Source organism: Carya illinoinensis, chromosome 5 (genome assembly GCF_018687715.1).
Source record: "Carya illinoinensis cultivar Pawnee chromosome 5, C.illinoinensisPawnee_v1, whole genome shotgun sequence".
NCBI classification, from domain to species: domain Eukaryota; kingdom Viridiplantae; phylum Streptophyta; class Magnoliopsida; order Fagales; family Juglandaceae; genus Carya; species Carya illinoinensis.
Genome location: NC_056756.1, coordinates 30670995 through 30686753, shown reverse-complemented (window position 1 = coordinate 30686753; position 15759 = coordinate 30670995). Strand labels below are relative to the sequence as shown.

Here is a 15759-nt window from a genome sequence, read left to right as displayed (position 1 = left end):
TGGTGTCCACGCCGTCTGAGAAGAAATCTTTGGCAGACATTCCAGTTGTGGAAGAGTTTCCCGATGTGTTTGTGGATGACTTGCCCGGACTACCCCCTGTTCGGGAGATGGAGTTTGTTATAGACTTGGAACCTGGAGCGGCTCCTGTGCATAAACCTCCTTATCGCATGGCACCGGCTGAATTGAAAGAGTTGAAGACTCAGTTGCAAGAACTGGTAGAGAAGGGATTTATTCAGCCTAGTACGTCGCCGTGGGGTGCACCAGTTTTATTCGTTAAGAAGAAAGATGGAACCCTCCGTATGTGCATTGACTATCGGGAATTGAACAAGGTGACCATCAAAAATAAATACCCTCTCCCGCGGATTGATGATTTGTTTGACCAGCTTCAAGGAGCAGCCGTGTTCTCTAAGATTGATCTGAGGTCGGGATACTACCAGCTGAGAATCAGAGACCAGGATGTGCCTAAAACTGCTTTCAGGTCGAGGTATGTGCATTATGAATTTAAGGTGATGCCGTTTGGGCTCGCTAATGCCCCTGCAGCGTTCATGGATTTGATGAATCGAGTGTTTCGACCTTATCTGGATTCCTTTGTGGTAGTATTTATTGATGATATACTGATTTATTCCCGAGATGTTGAAGAGCATGTGTATCATCTTAGTCTGGTACTAGAGAGATTGAGAGAACACCAGCTATACGCCAAGCTCAGCAAGTGTGAATTCTGGTTGGAAGAAGTTAAATTTCTTGGGCATGTAATTTCCCGGGGCGGAGTGGCAGTTGATCCTAGTAAGGTAGAAGCCATTTTGTCATGGCAGCGCCCGACTACAGTACGTGAGATCAGGAGTTTCTTGGGGCTCGCCGGTTACTACCGAAGATTTGTAGAGGGTTTTGCTCGCCTATCCGGACCTCTCACAGCTTTGAATCGGAAGAATACAAAATTTGTTTGGTCAGAGAAATGTGAGAGAAGCTTCCAGGAATTAAAGAACAGGTTGACAACGGCACCAGTGTTAGCACTCCCAGAACCGCATAAGCCATTCGTAGTCTTTAGTGATGCGTCTAAGTTTGGTTTGGGTTGTGTCCTTATGCAGGAAGGACGGGTTGTAGCCTATGCATCTCGTCAGCTAAAGGACCACGAGAAGAATTATCCGACGCACGATCTAGAATTGGCTACGATTGTTTTTGCCCTTAAGATCTGGCGGCACTTCTTGTATGGGGAAGCTTGCGAGGTATTTACTGATCACAAGAGTTTGAAGCATTTGTTTTCCCAGAAAAATTTGAATATGAGGCAGAGGCGATGGCTGGAGCTAATCAGTGACTATCAGTGTGAGATCAAGTACCATCCGGGGAAGGCTAATATAGTTGCTGATGCTTTGAGCCGGAAGTCGCACTTGGAAGATGAAGCCGAGCCGTCAGTATTGGAATCGTTGCTTTGTGGGATGAGAAGGCTCCTTGTAGAGAGTTCGCAGCAAGTAGAGATTTTGTCTTCAGTTCTTGATATTCGGGTAACTGATTTTGAAGAATTGAAAACTCTCCAAAGAAAGGATCCGAAGCTGCTGAACATCAGGAAAAGAGTCCGAAAATCTCGAGGGCCGTTGCATTATAGCATGGATAATGATGGGATACTTCGGTTCCGAGATCGTAGAGTGGTCCCAAAGGATTCAGATTTCAAAGAACGGATCATGGCGGAAGCTCATGCGGCCCCGTATTCAGTTCATCCCGGCAGTACAAAGATGTATCGAGACTTGAAGAAAAATTACTGGTGGGATGGAATGAAGAAGGACGTTGCCTTATATGTGGAGAAATGTCACACATGCCGTCAGGTGAAGGCCGAGCATCAGAGACCTGCAGGTATGCTCCAACCCCTCCCTATTCCTGAGTGGAAATGGGATGATATCACGATGGACTTCGTAGTGGGTTTGCCGAGAACGCCTAATGGGAAGAATTCTGTTTGGGTGATTGTGGACCGGTTAACGAAGAGTGCTCATTTTCTGCCTGTTAATAACACCGACTCTTTGGGTAAGTTGACCCGTTTGTATGTCAAAGAGATAGTGCGACTACACGGCGTACCAAAGAGTATAGTGTCGGATCGAGACCCAAGGTTCACATCGCAGTTCTGGAAGAGTTTGCAGGCAGCTTTAGGTACTAAGTTGAAGTTCAGTACTGCTTATCACCCGCAGACAGACGGCCAGTCAGAGCGCACCATTCAGACCCTGGAAGACATGTTGCGAGCATGTGTCGTGGAATTCCAAGGGAGTTGGGAAAATCATTTGCCACTCATCGGGTTTGCCTACAATAACAGCTTCCATGCGACCATTCAGATGGCTCCCTATGAAGCTCTTTATGGGAGAAAGTGTAGGTCGCCATTGTGTTGGGATGAAGTTGGAGAGAGTAGGGTAATTGGACCCGAAATAATTCAAGAAATGCAAAGCCAAGTCTGGATCATCAGAGACAAAATGGCGGCAGCTCAGAGTCGCCAGAAAAGCTACGCTGATACCAGGAGGAGAGAATTGTCATTTGAAGTTGGTGATTGGGTTTATCTTAAAGTCTCTCCCATGAGAGGTGTTAAGCGTTTTGGTAAGAAGAGGAAGCTAGATCCGAGGTATGTCGGCCCTTTTCAGATTCTGGAGAAGGTAGGGTCCGTCGCCTATAGAGTTGCTTTGCCAGATTATTTTGGGGATGTTCATGACGTCTTCCACGTATCATCCCTGAAGAAGAGCTTTGGACAACAAGAGCCACGTTTCGTCGACCCAGCGGGTATTCAGTTGCAACCGGATCTCACTTATGAGGTTGTTCCGTCACAGATTTTGGATTGGAAGGAGCAACAGTTGAGGTCCAAGACGATACCATTGGTTAAAGTGGCTTGGGGAGATCCGTTAGCACAAGACTTCTCTTGGGAGCGAGCAGCGGACATGAGGGAGCAGTACCCGTATTTGTTCGAATAAGGAAGGTATGTGTCTTAATCTTGATCACAGATGGTTTATGTCCTTTCTTGTGGCTTGCTTTAAGTTGGTGGTTGATTTGCAATTTTGAGGACGAAATTGTTTTTAAGGAGGGGAGGATGTGATGACCCGCTTTTGAGTGTATTTTCGCTGGAATAATTGTTTTTATTTTAATTAATATATAGTTTAATTATTTTAATTTATTTGCATTTTAAAATTGGTTTTTAATTTATTTGATGTTGTGTTTTATTTCTTTTAGTTGTTTTTGTGGTTTTTAATCTCTTTTGGCGGTTTAGTTTTGTTTCCCGGAATGAGGATTAGATCTCCTCTTTTCCCTACATCTCTTTTTCTTTTTTCTTTTTCTTTTTTCTTCTTCTTTTCTTTTTCCTTTCTTTTTCTTTTTTTTCTTCTTTTTCTTTTTTTCTTTCTCTCTCCCGCGTCGTCCCCCCCCCCCCGAGCTCTCTCTCTCTCTTCCCTCTCCCTCACGCCGAACGTCTCTTCAGCCCAACCCAGTGCCCTCCGGCCACCGTGTGGCCCACCACCGGTCCCAAACTCTTCCCCTCCCTCCGGCGCACCACCCCTCCAAAGCCCACCCCCAACCGGCCGGCCGTTTGGCCGGAAAAGCTCTCCAAAGGCTGCACGGATTTTGCTCCGATCAGCCGCCGTCGCTCCACCTCTAGCCACCATTTCTTCACCACTTCATCACCGGTCCCTTGCCGTCCTAACCCACCCATTTCCGGCCTCCAACGACCACCGGAACAGCTCCTACGAGCTTAGTTTCCGATTTGCGTTTTCCGGCCATTTCCGGCGATTCCGCCGCCACCCACGGCCGTTCATCACTTCCAATAGTTTCACAACCATCCCTAGACCATTCCCTATCAATTTCGTGTCCTAGTTTGTCCCCGTTCAAAAGTGAGTTTTTCAAACCCACGGCCGCAGTGAATTTTCACTGTGAAGTTGCTTTTCCGCCGTCGTTTGCAACGCCGCTTGTTTTCTAAAATTACCGTATAGCGCTGTAAGTATTTTCCAAACCCTATTTTCAGATTTAAATATATATTGCTCTTTCAATTAATTAATCTGCTGGTTGGTTGATTCCGGACTGAGTCCGAGGAGTTCGGGGGTCGGATGGATGGAGGACGGAGATACTTGTTTTATTGATTTATGTTGGTTGGTTATCTTATTATGCATTGATATGGCATTACATGGTGCATGCACGTGTGTTTTTGTTTAAGTGTGAAAAGCCTGTGTATTGGCGTAAGTGGTCTTACGGGTGCGTGTGTATCACGACCCCAAGCCGGGATGGGGTATTATCCTGGTGGAGCTCCTCTGGTCACTCGGGAGCGGAATAAACTGAGTGATGTCCCCTGAGTTGTCGCTAGACGACGGGAGCGGGGGCTAGGGGTTGCTCGGCTACGAACGCGCCGGGCGCGGAACCGAGCATCGCTCTACGCACCGACTCCGTGGCCCTTCGCTGGTGAGGGCTAGAGGATGCTTGGCTACGAACGTGCGGGGCACGGAACTGGGCATCGCTCGTTAGGTGTCACATGCGTGGTGGTACTCTGCGGTGTGGCACTGGAGCCAGGGTGTGCGGATGACCCCTAGGGGAGGTCATGGTGCATACGGATAAAAAATGTGATTTTGGCGTGTGTGGAAAACTGTGTCTTTGGGTTTTGTGCATTGGGCATGGTTCATGCATATTGTTTGAGTTCTATATGTGTTATTATCTGGTAGTGTTTGGGTTTTACTTACCTGCGGTACCATTTTTGGTTCCGTAGCTTTTGGTGCAGAGTTCGAGGAGGAGGAGGAGGAGGCTGAGCCCGAGGATGCGGCTCCGCCGGGTTGCTGATGTCATGCTTTGTATTTGATATTTTATTATATGCGTGTTTTGTAATATTTTATTTATGTATGTTTTAAACAGCTTGTATTACGTTAAGAAAATTCTGGTACTTAGTTATGACTTTCGTTATCCGCTGCGTGTTCTTTCGTGCACATTTGTTGCCTTTGCACACACTCGGCACCCGTCGATAGGATGGTGACCCGGGTTGTCACCATCCGGACGTCTCGATTTCCCCGTGTTCGGGCGTGGGGATTTGGGGGCGTCACATTGTATACACTCAATTGTATGAAATGGAAATGAATTCATCTGAAATTCAGAATTCTACATGGTATCAAGAGCCATTTGAAGACTAGCGTCTCACCATGGCTGAAGAAACTCCTCCAAACACTCCTTCGAACCCACCCTCTCCTTCCCTCCTTCCTAACCTTTCTCACCTTGTTTCCGTAAAGCTCACCAACGATAACTTCCTCCTATGGCGCACTCAAATGATACCCTACCTCAAAGGACAGCAGCTTTTTCACTACGTTGATGGCTCTGCCCACCCTCCTCCTCATTTCTTACCAGATAACAAAACTCTCAATCCCGCTTTCGTCACTTGGTCCCAAACAGATCAGCTTATCCTCAGTGCCTTAATTTCCTCCCTGTCAGATAATCTAATCGCTCAAGTTGTTGGTCACACTACTGCCCGTGATGTTTGGGCTGCTCTGGAGAGAATTTTTACATCCAAATCACATGCTCGCATCATTCAATTGCGTTATCAACTCGCTACTGTCTCAAAAGGATCGAGCTCTGTTTCTGAGTATTTCAGCAAGGTAAAACATCTATCCGACACCATGAGTGCTTCGGGTAATCCCCTTTCCGACCCAGAATTCATCTCTTACCTTCTTGCTGGCCTAAACAGTGACTATGATGCCTTTGTAACTTCTGTTACTGCTCGCATTGAACCTCTCTCTCCAGAAGAATTATATGGTCTCTTGCTTACCCACTAAACTCGCATTTCTCATTCTACTCACCTCCCTACTTCCACCAATTTCTCAGCTAATTATACATCAAACTCTCGTGGTCGTGGCTCCAATCGTGTTTCCCCCTCTAGAGGTGGTTACCGTGGTCGTGGTCGAGGCCGTTCACCCTCAGGTCCTCCCCTATCATCTTCTTCTTCTCCACTGCCACACAACAAACCCACTTGCCAAATCTGTGGCAAGGTTGGTCATCTCGCCATTCGATGTTACCACCGCTTTGATCATGCTCTTCAAAGTGATCCCCCCAAAACTCTCACTGTCAACTATACAAACTCTTCTTCCTCTCCAGACATGTCCTGGTATCCTGATACTGCCGCTACAAACCATATCACCTCTGACTTATCCAACCTCAACATTCAGTCCTCTCCTTATGGTGGCCACGAACAGATCAGAGTTGGTGATGGCAATGCTCTGCCGATAGCACACATTGGTGACTCTGTTTTTCCTACTTCATCTACCTCTTTTCATTTAAAAAATTTATTACATGTCCCTGCTATCACTAAGAATTTAATTTCAGTTAGACAGTTTTGCATTGATAATTCTGTCTTCTTCGAGTTTCATGGTTCTCATTTTCTTGTGAAGGATTCAAAGACGGGGAATCTTCTTCTTCGTGGTCCCACAACTGATGGCCTCTATTCCTTTCCAGCTCCAGTTTCCACTCCTCAAGCCTTTGTTGGTGAACGTACCTCTACCTCACAGTGGCACTCCCGTCTTGGCCACCCCTCTCTACAACTAGTTCATCGCATTCTCTCTACTCACTCTCTCCCTTTTTCAACTCGTGACTCTTCACACAAGTGCTCAGCATGCTGCCAAGCCAAAAGCTCTCAACAACCATTTCGTGACTCTCATCAGCATTCCACCAAGCCGTTACAGCTTATATATTCTGATGTATGGGGTCCTGCCCCAGTTGTATCTAGAAATGGTTTTCGATACTATGTAGCATTTCTAGATGATTTTACCCGTTACACTTGGTGGTATCCTTTAATACAAAAGTCTGAAGTTGTCAAAGTCTTCCTTCAGTTTCAAACACACGTTGAGTTACTTTTTAATTCCAAAATCATTTCTGTTCAAAGCGATTGGGGGTGGTGAGTACCGATCTTTACATACTATTCTACAAAACAAAGGTATTTCTCATCGATTATCATGTTCGCACACTCATCAACAAAATGGTGCCGTTGAGCGTAAACATCGACACATTGTCGAAACATGATTAGCTCTAATGTCTCACGCATCTCTTCCTCAAATTTTCTGGGCTGATGCCTTCCATACCTCCATCTATCTCATCAATAGACTTCCCACACCAATACTTCATCATAAATCACCTTTTGAAAAGTTATTTTCCAAACCCCCCAATTATAATCTTCTCAAGGTATTCGGTTGTGTCTACTGGCCTCATCTTAGGCCATACAACCAGCACAAGTTAGATCTACGGTCAAAACAATGTTTATTTGTTGGCTATAATGATTCCCATAAGGGATATCGCTGCTTAGATCTCGATACTGGGCGTATTTACATCTCCAGGGATGTGGTATTTGATGAGCTTTGGTTTCCTTTTGCTCAGCCAGTCCTTTCACAGCCCATTGATTCTAATCCAAATTTTGTCACTCTACCATCAATTCTTGGGCCTCCTCCAATTCATTTTAACTCCCAAAAGCCCATCTCAGCTTCAAGCCCATCTCACTCTCCCTTAATTTCCATTCGCCCCTCTGCACCAATTATTCCAGCTTTAACACCGAATCTTCTTTCCAGCCCCTCTGCACCTATTATTCCAGCTTTAACACCGAATATTCCTTCCAGCCCATTATCCCCATCGTCTTCTCCCGATTCAACAAGGGCCTCTTCTACGTCATCGTCCTCACCCACCCCTGCCTCTTCTCCACTATCCTCTGCCGAATCTTCTTCTCCATCCCCAATCATCACCAGAGCTCGTACTAACACTCTATGTCCTCGCAAATTCAGTGATGGCACCATCTTATGGCCACCTCCTCGTAGTCACCTTACCACCACCACTCAAATTCCTGAATCACCCACTTCCTATACTGAAGCCGCTAAACATCAGCCATGGAGGAAAGCTATGTCTGACGAATTTCAAGCTCTTTTGCAGACTCAAACATGGACCTTAGTTCCTCCTACTGGTGTCACCAACATTGTCGGCAATAAATGGGTCTTCCGCACCAAAAGGCTCTCTGATGGTTCCATCGACAGATACAAAGCCCGCTTAGTTGCCAAGGGCTTTCATCAACAGGAAGGTATTGACTTCTCAGAAACCTTCAGTCCAGTGGTTAAACCCACTACCATTCGTATTATTTTGTCTATTGCTGTTACTGAAAAATGGTGTCTTCGGCAATTAGACATTAATAATGTGTTTCTTCATGGTGATCTTCAAGAACAAGTCTATATGTGTCAACCAATTGGTTTCGTTAATCCCGATTATCCAAACTATGTGTGTCGCTTGAATAAGGCCATTTATGGCCTTAAACAAGCACCTCGTGCTTGGTTTTCAAAATTAAGTAATCGGCTTAGTGAGATTGGCTTTGTTGCGTCACTTGCAGATCCATCTTTGTTTATCTATCGCCACAATTCTGTCATCATTTACATGTTGGTTTACGTTGATGACATCATTTTGACTGGCTCATGTTCTAATGCCATTTCCTCTGTTCTTAAGTCACTCAGTATATCTTTTCCATTAAAGGATCTGGGTAGTCTTCGATATTTCTTGGGTCTAGAGATCAATCATTTTTCCAATGGTCTTCATTTATCTCAAAATAAATACATCTGTGATCTTTTAAAAAGAACAAACATGGACCTCGCTAAGCCTGTGAAATCTCCCATGGCTTCTTCCACATGTCTTTCTCTCACTGATGGTCCTGACTTTTTTGATCCAACTTTATATCGAAGCACAGTCGGTTGCTTACAATATTTGTCTATTACTAGGCCGGATGTAGCCTTTGCTGTAAGCAAAGTTAGTCAATTCATGCATGCCCCAAAAAATTCTCATTGGCAAGCTGTCAAGAGAATACTTCGGTATCTCAAACAAACTGCCACTCTTGGTTTGCATATTAAGCCTTTCAGTTCTTATCATCTTCATGCCTTTACCGATGCCGATTGGGCGGGGTTCCTGATGACCGTCGCTCAACTGGTGGCTATTGTGTTTTCCTTGGCTCCAATCTCATTTCTTGGAGTTCCAAAAAGCAAAGAACCGTGGCCCGATCAAGCACCGAAGCGGAATAGAAATCACTTGCTAACACAACTGCTGAATTGCTATGGATACAGTCGCTGCTCAAGGATCTTGCTGTATTTCTTCCTCAATCTCCCACCTTATGGTGTGATAACTTGGGCGCTACTTATCTCTCAGCCAACCCGGTTCTCCATTCACGCACCAAACACATGGAAATTGATTTCCATTTTGTTAGAGATCGGGTTGCCGCAAAAACATTGCATGTGGCTTTCATTTCTTCTCGTGACCAGCTTGCCGATGTCCTTATCAAGCCTCTACCTTCATCTCGGTTCTTGACATTACGATCGAGTCTCACCATGGTCCCCATATTGGACTCGCGGGAGGGTGACAGCATGACAAAGAATTCCAACTCATCAAAGACTCACAACTCCATCTCAGCATGACAAAGAATTCCAACTCATCAAAGACTCACAACTCCATCTCAGCAACACACGATGACAGCAACAAAGAAAGAACCCACTCTCAAATACAAGACTCTTCTAGAAGCAATTATTCGTGAAGAATTTTATTGTAACTTTCTATAGAATATTCTGGTATTTCTGCTTGTACAATAAGAGAATATTTTTTGTTACAGCAGCTCGGTACAGCTAGCTCTAGAAATCATGTGCACCTCATGCTTGTAAGAAGGTCTGACATTTCCGTTACCTTCCCCTCTATAAATTGAGCACACTGTATACACTCAATTGTATGAAATGGAAATGAATTCATCTGAAATTCAAAATTCTACCCACATCATATTAATACATAAATTAATATATAATTATACTTATAATTATATTTTTTCAAAGAAAAAATCTGTCTCAAAAGCGTTCTCTAGTCTCAACATTTAACTTGTAAAATATGTAAATATTACTTTGATCTTTTACTACCTAACACACTCCATCACCATCACCGAAAGGATAATTTCGGATGATAAAAAACCCAGGAAGCAACTGCACTAAATCCCTGCCCTTTGATCTAATATTCTATCATACCCAAACCTCCCCAATTGCGATGTCATCTACTTTACCTTCTTCGGTCTTTCCAATCTAAAATCCGTGTGTAAACATCCTTGGAGCAGGTACTCTCTCCATAAAATATCATGCATCCAACATTAACTTGCGTTGTTTTTGGTTGATTCTCGTTCAAAAGCCCAATTTTATTGAAAATGACATTACTTCCCCCTTTTTGCTCAACTCCCCAAATATGCAAGAGAATGTTGCCAATTAGTCATGGTCTTACACGATTGAATTGATTACTCGACAAACGAAATGCAAATCTGCTCAACTCAACAGAGCACCCAAAATAATAACTACTAATTCCAACATGGAACTTGATTTTAAAAAACCATCTTAAACTTACAAATTACAATCTATTCTCTTTAAATTACACCAAAAACTTCGAAAGTGATGGCTACGAAAGAGATAAAAAACCAAAATACAATATCTGTCACCATAGACTCGTCATTGAACATTGATGTCCAAAACTTTCCCAGGGCTGCTCGCCTTAGGAATAGTTATGTACAAAACCCCATCTTTCACCTCCGCCTTAATCTTTTCGAACTGAATATTCTCCGGCAAAGCAATCCTACTGCTATACCTGCCGTAGCTCTTGGCAGACCAATCCTGGTCCTCTTCCTCTCCATTTTCCTGACCTTCGGCCTGCTGCTTCTTGGGTACCTTCTCAGCTTTTACGACCAGCATTTTCTCCTCCACCCACACCTTCACATCCTCCTTGGTCATACCAGGCATGTCAAACCTCATCTTGTACTCACTCTCACCTTCTTTGATCTCCCATGGCGTCCTTCCCCTGCCGTAACCTCCTCTCCCGCTCGGCAGCGCCGAGTATGTAAATGGATCCTCCATCACCCTCTCCATCGTCTCCATCATTTGCTGCATCGTTCTTGCCGTTGGAAAGCGGTCCCACAACCCTGCACAGCGCGCGCACACAACCCATAATTTCAGTACCCAAGAACCAAGCAAAAATAGCAAGTATTTGTTAAAGAAAGGCCTAACGATGAGATGGGTTTGGAGTCGAGTACTTTACCTATGGGTGCAGCTGGGGCATCTCGCTTCTTGGGGTTGGATTGTTGGGGTTTGCTGGCCCTCTGCAAGTAGTCGAGGTTGTCTCTGGTCTCCCCTGCGACGGCCCTTATGCCGTTTGGACTCAGACCTCTGCCCCCAATTGGTTTGAACAAGTGTGGGAGGGCTGGGCATGGAGGCTTTGAGGAATTACCGGCCTTTCTAAATGGCAAAGACAGAGAGAGGCTCAAATTCGAGACGGCTTGAGACATTTTTATCGTTTTTTCTTGAGAGTTTACTGGACAAGAAACTGTATGCTGAATGAAGCAAAGGGAATTCGATGAGAGCATGAGAAATGGGGTTCGTTAATATATACAAGGGAGGCGTGTAGGTTTCTAGAAAATACATCGAGGAACTCGAAGGTATTTGATATCTCTAGACAAATCCAGAAACCTTCACTCGGATAACGTAAGGTACCGTGCAAGCTGATTTGTTTATGTCCACGCTGTATTTTTTTTTTTCCGTCTTTCCACGTCACTCCAAAATTTAAAAAAAAAAAAAACGTTTGTAATTGTTTTCCTCCTCAACTGTCGAAATTACTCTTACGTCGCTGTTGAATTTTGGATCGGGTAATTTAGGCGTGGTTTGGATATTGAAATTATTTTAATTTATTTAATTATTTTAATTATTTTAAATTTTTAAATAAAATATAATAAATAATTTATTTTTTTAAATTTTTAAATAAAAAATATTAAAAAATAATATATAAGAATATTTTATTTAATTTTTAACTTTCATTTCATTTTATCTCAACTCACTATCATATATATAATTTTGAATAATGTTAGGGGCCTAGAAAGTCGTATTTGATTTTTTTTTCTAATATCTTTAATTATTAAAAAAATATAAAACTTCTTTAATAGTTACTTTTTTAATTATTAAAATAAAAATTTAAATACCCGAACTGTAACTTTGAGGATGCGAAGTATCATTTTCCATATATTTTTTATGTGCTAGCTTTTTCTTAACAAATAAATTTATTTCTCTATTAGACTAAGACATTATGTGGTTTGTTTATTTTAGTTTTAAAATATATATAATCCACAGAAAGATTTTCAAAAAAGTATGAAAAAATATAGCCAGTCTTAAATTATTAAGTTTTCTTAATTTATATGATTTTCACAATTTTTATTACCTGTTGGGTTAACGAGTTGAGCTGGACATGAATAACTTGAGTTTGAATTGGGAGCTAGCCGAACCGAGGTTGAGCTGATCAAGCATGGGCGTGAGTTGTGTCAAATTGTTTATTGATCTTTGTCTGTGCTCTTCTTAAACAAGAATGAACTGAGTCGGAGTTTGATGCAGGGAGATCCGACACAGATAATGTTGAGCTGTCAGATTGCATCTTGATGGCGTTGAGATACCATGAGATGGCAGATCAACGCAAAGACGGGAATTGATTGTGATATGTTCCTCATTGGGGCCGTTTTGAGTGCGTTTCAGTCTTTTGGCCATAACTTTAGCTACGGGTGTCGGAATCGCACATAAGACCCCAATTCGGAAAGCTCTTTTCGGCGCGCACGCTGTCCACATGAGCATGGCTCCATGTGCCTTTTTTTGATCTCAAATTCTGCTATTTTCCCCTCTGAATCACTAGTTTTATTATTTTTTACTATTTATGGTAATATTTCGCTTGTCAGTTAGGAAGTCATTTTAAATCCGATTTGGGCTGGATTTTTTGTAGATTGCTTATTTTATTTCAAATTTCAATTTAGAGTGATTTATGATATTTTGCTATTTTTGGCAAAATTCGGATAAACACGATTTTTGGCTATAACAGTCCGGCTTGTGGACTGATTTTGAGGATGGCTGGATTTTATAATATTCCGTTAAACCCTAGAAACTTTTCTCTCTAGTTTTGGGCGATTTTTCTCCTGTGAATCATCTGTTGGAACTAGCCTACAGGATAATCGCTATTATGTCCGGCGTCAGTTGGCATCAAAGTTTCAACATCTTCCTGGGAAATTTCACCAGTTTCAATGGCTGGTGGTCGTGGTCGTCGTGGGCAGGTTCCGAATGAGGAAGCCCAACACCGTGATCGTAGCGTTCATGATGCGATGATTGAGGATTTGCAGAGGCAAGTTGCAGAATTAACCCAGCGCCTGGCGGTGCAGGATTTTGAGGATCGTGAGGCCTCTGATCACGATTCTAATTCCACTTTCGAAAAGCCATATCACAATCGTGCTCTATTCCGGGAGCACCGTGGTCGGGAGGAGGGTCATGGAGACCTCGATTTTCGGGTCGATCTGCCCGAGTTTTCTGGTACGTTACAGGCCGAGGGATTCGTGGATTGGATTAACGAAGTGGAGCGTATTTTTGATTATAAGGAAGTTCCCGATCGTGTGAAAGTGAAACTAATCGCCATCAAACTCAAGGGCAGAGCATCTGCGTGGTGGGAGCAGTTGCGACGTTCACGACAGAGGTAGGGCAAGGGCAAGATCACTGATTGGGAGAAGATGAAGAAGAAGATGAAGGGTCACTTCCTTCCCTTCGGCTACACGCAAACCTTGTTTCAGCGACTTCATGCGTTGAGGCAGGGCGCGCGATCAGTCGATGATTACACGGAGGAGTTTTACCAATTGGTCGCCCGGAACGATTTATCTGAGGCGGAGGAGCAGATGGTGGCGCGGTATTTGGGGGGTTTGCGCCAGCCCTTACAAGATGTCCTCAGCCTTCATTCACTATGGAATGTTTCGGAGGCCTACCAGCGTGCACTTGCTGTTGAAAAACAACAAAACAGGAGACCACTGATTAGGAGCGATCAAAACAGTCGACCAGTTCGCCCTCAGGATTCCCTTCCTGTCCAACAGCCTCTGCAGGGTAATTCTAACCCTACTATTAGATGTTTTCGTTGTGGTGAACAGGGGCATAGGGCGACTGATTGCAGAAAGCCTGCTAATCAAAAGGGCAAAAATTTGTTGATTGAGGACAACATGGTAGACGAGACTGAGGAGATTGGCGAGCCCATGTATGATGATGATGAGACTGATGATGTGCTGTATGGAGATGGTCATGAGACTTTGGTCGTTCGCAAGAGTCTACTGACTCCCAAGGGCGATTCAGGGGACGATTGGTTGAGAACCAATATTTTTCACACAACCTGCACAGTTGCAGATAAAGTCTGCAAAATGATCATTGACAGCAGCAGCTGTGAGAATGTAGTGTCCGAGGAGGTTGTCCAGAAATTGCAGTTGAAGACGGACTGTCATCCTAAGCCATACAAGTTGTCATGGCTAAATAAAGGCAGTGAGGTAACAGTTGATAGGCTATGCCTCGTGTCTTTTTCAATTGATAGAAAATATTTCGATAATGCCTGGTGTGATGTTGTGTCTATGGATGCGTGTCATGTACTGTTGGGTCGACCTTGGCAGTATGATCGCAGTGTCATTCATGATGGCCGGAAGAATACGTATTCCCTTAACATCAAGGGGAAAAAGATTGTGTTGGCGCCTCGGCGGGAAGGACTCACTCTTACCTCAGTAGCCAATAATACTAACCTGCTTTCCATGTCCAGGTTTTTAGATGAGGTTGAGCATGGAGGCGTGGTCTATGCTTTACTACCTTGCGAGAATAGTGCAGTAGATGTGGATACAGATTTACCAGTAGAGGTGCAGCGGCTGCTAGCAGAATTCTTTGACTTGATGCCAGAGGATCTTCCTCCTGGGCTACCGCCTATAAGGGATATTCAGCATCAAATTGACCTTGTTCCTGGGTCAAGTTTGCCAAATCGACCAGCATATCGCCTCAGTCCGAAGGAGGCTGAAGAGTTACAACGACAGGTGGTAGAGTTGTTGGAGAGGGGCTATATCTGAGAGAGTATGAGCCCATGTGCAGTCCTTGCCCTGCTAGTGCCAAAGAAAGATGGTTCTTGGCGTATGTGTGTTGACAGCCGAGCGATCAACAGAATTACAGTGAAGTACCGGTTTCCAATTCCCTGTCTGGATGATATGTTGGATCAGCTATCCGGTTCTAAGGTCTTCTCAAAAATTGACCTTAAAAGCGGATACCACCAGATCAGAATAAGGCCTGGAGATGAGTGGAAGACGGCATTTAAGATGCCACAAGGGTTGTATGAGTGGATGGTCATGCCTTTTGGGCTATCCAATGCACCCAACACGTTCATGAGATTTATGCATCAGGTCTTGCGGCCTTTTATGGGAAAATTCATTGTAGTTTACTTCGATGATATCCTCATTTATAGTCCGACATGGGCTTCACACTTCGATCACCTCTGTGCTGTTTTTGAGATGCTGAAAACAGAGTGTCTGTTTATTAATCAGAAGAAGTGTTCTTTCTTCACTACTTCTGTGACTTTTCTTGGTTTTGTTGTGTCTACTGATGGTGTTCATGCAGATAAGTCAAAGATAAATGCAGTCTTGGAGTGGCCCAGACCAAGGACCTTACATGACATCCGAAGTTTCCATGGATTGGCATCTTTCTACCGCCGGTTCATTAGAAATTTCAGTACTTTGATTGCCCCTATCACAGAGTGCCTCAAGGGGCGTGATTTCCAGTGGTCTGAGGAGGTAGAGGCCAGTTTTCAACTGGTCAAGCAGAAGATGACCGAGGCACCAGTTTTGGCACTCCCTGATTTTGACAAAGTGTTCGAGGTAAATTGTGATACATCTGGCGTTGGCATTGGTGGTGTTCTGAGTCAGGCAGGTCGTCC

General features: G+C 43.9%; 2 protein-coding genes across 2 annotated transcripts; one reads left to right on the top strand and one right to left on the bottom strand.

Moving 5' to 3' along the window:
- Nucleotides 1-10315: 10315 nt before the first annotated feature.
- LOC122309165 (small heat shock protein, chloroplastic-like) lies at nucleotides 10316-11444 on the bottom strand. Its single transcript, XM_043122541.1, has 2 exons — nucleotides 11056-11444; nucleotides 10316-10939 (listed from the first exon to the last, which is right to left on the bottom strand). The coding sequence occupies exons 1-2, from the start codon at nucleotides 11378-11380 to the stop codon at nucleotides 10473-10475; spliced, it is 792 nt and encodes a 263-aa protein (XP_042978475.1). The 5' UTR covers nucleotides 11381-11444; the 3' UTR covers nucleotides 10316-10472.
- A 2102-nt stretch (nucleotides 11445-13546) lies between these two features.
- On the top strand, nucleotides 13547-14902 carry LOC122310260. Its single transcript, XM_043124142.1, has one exon. The coding sequence runs from the start codon at nucleotides 13547-13549 to the stop codon at nucleotides 14900-14902; it is 1356 nt and encodes a 451-aa protein (XP_042980076.1).
- Nucleotides 14903-15759: the final 857 nt, after the last annotated feature.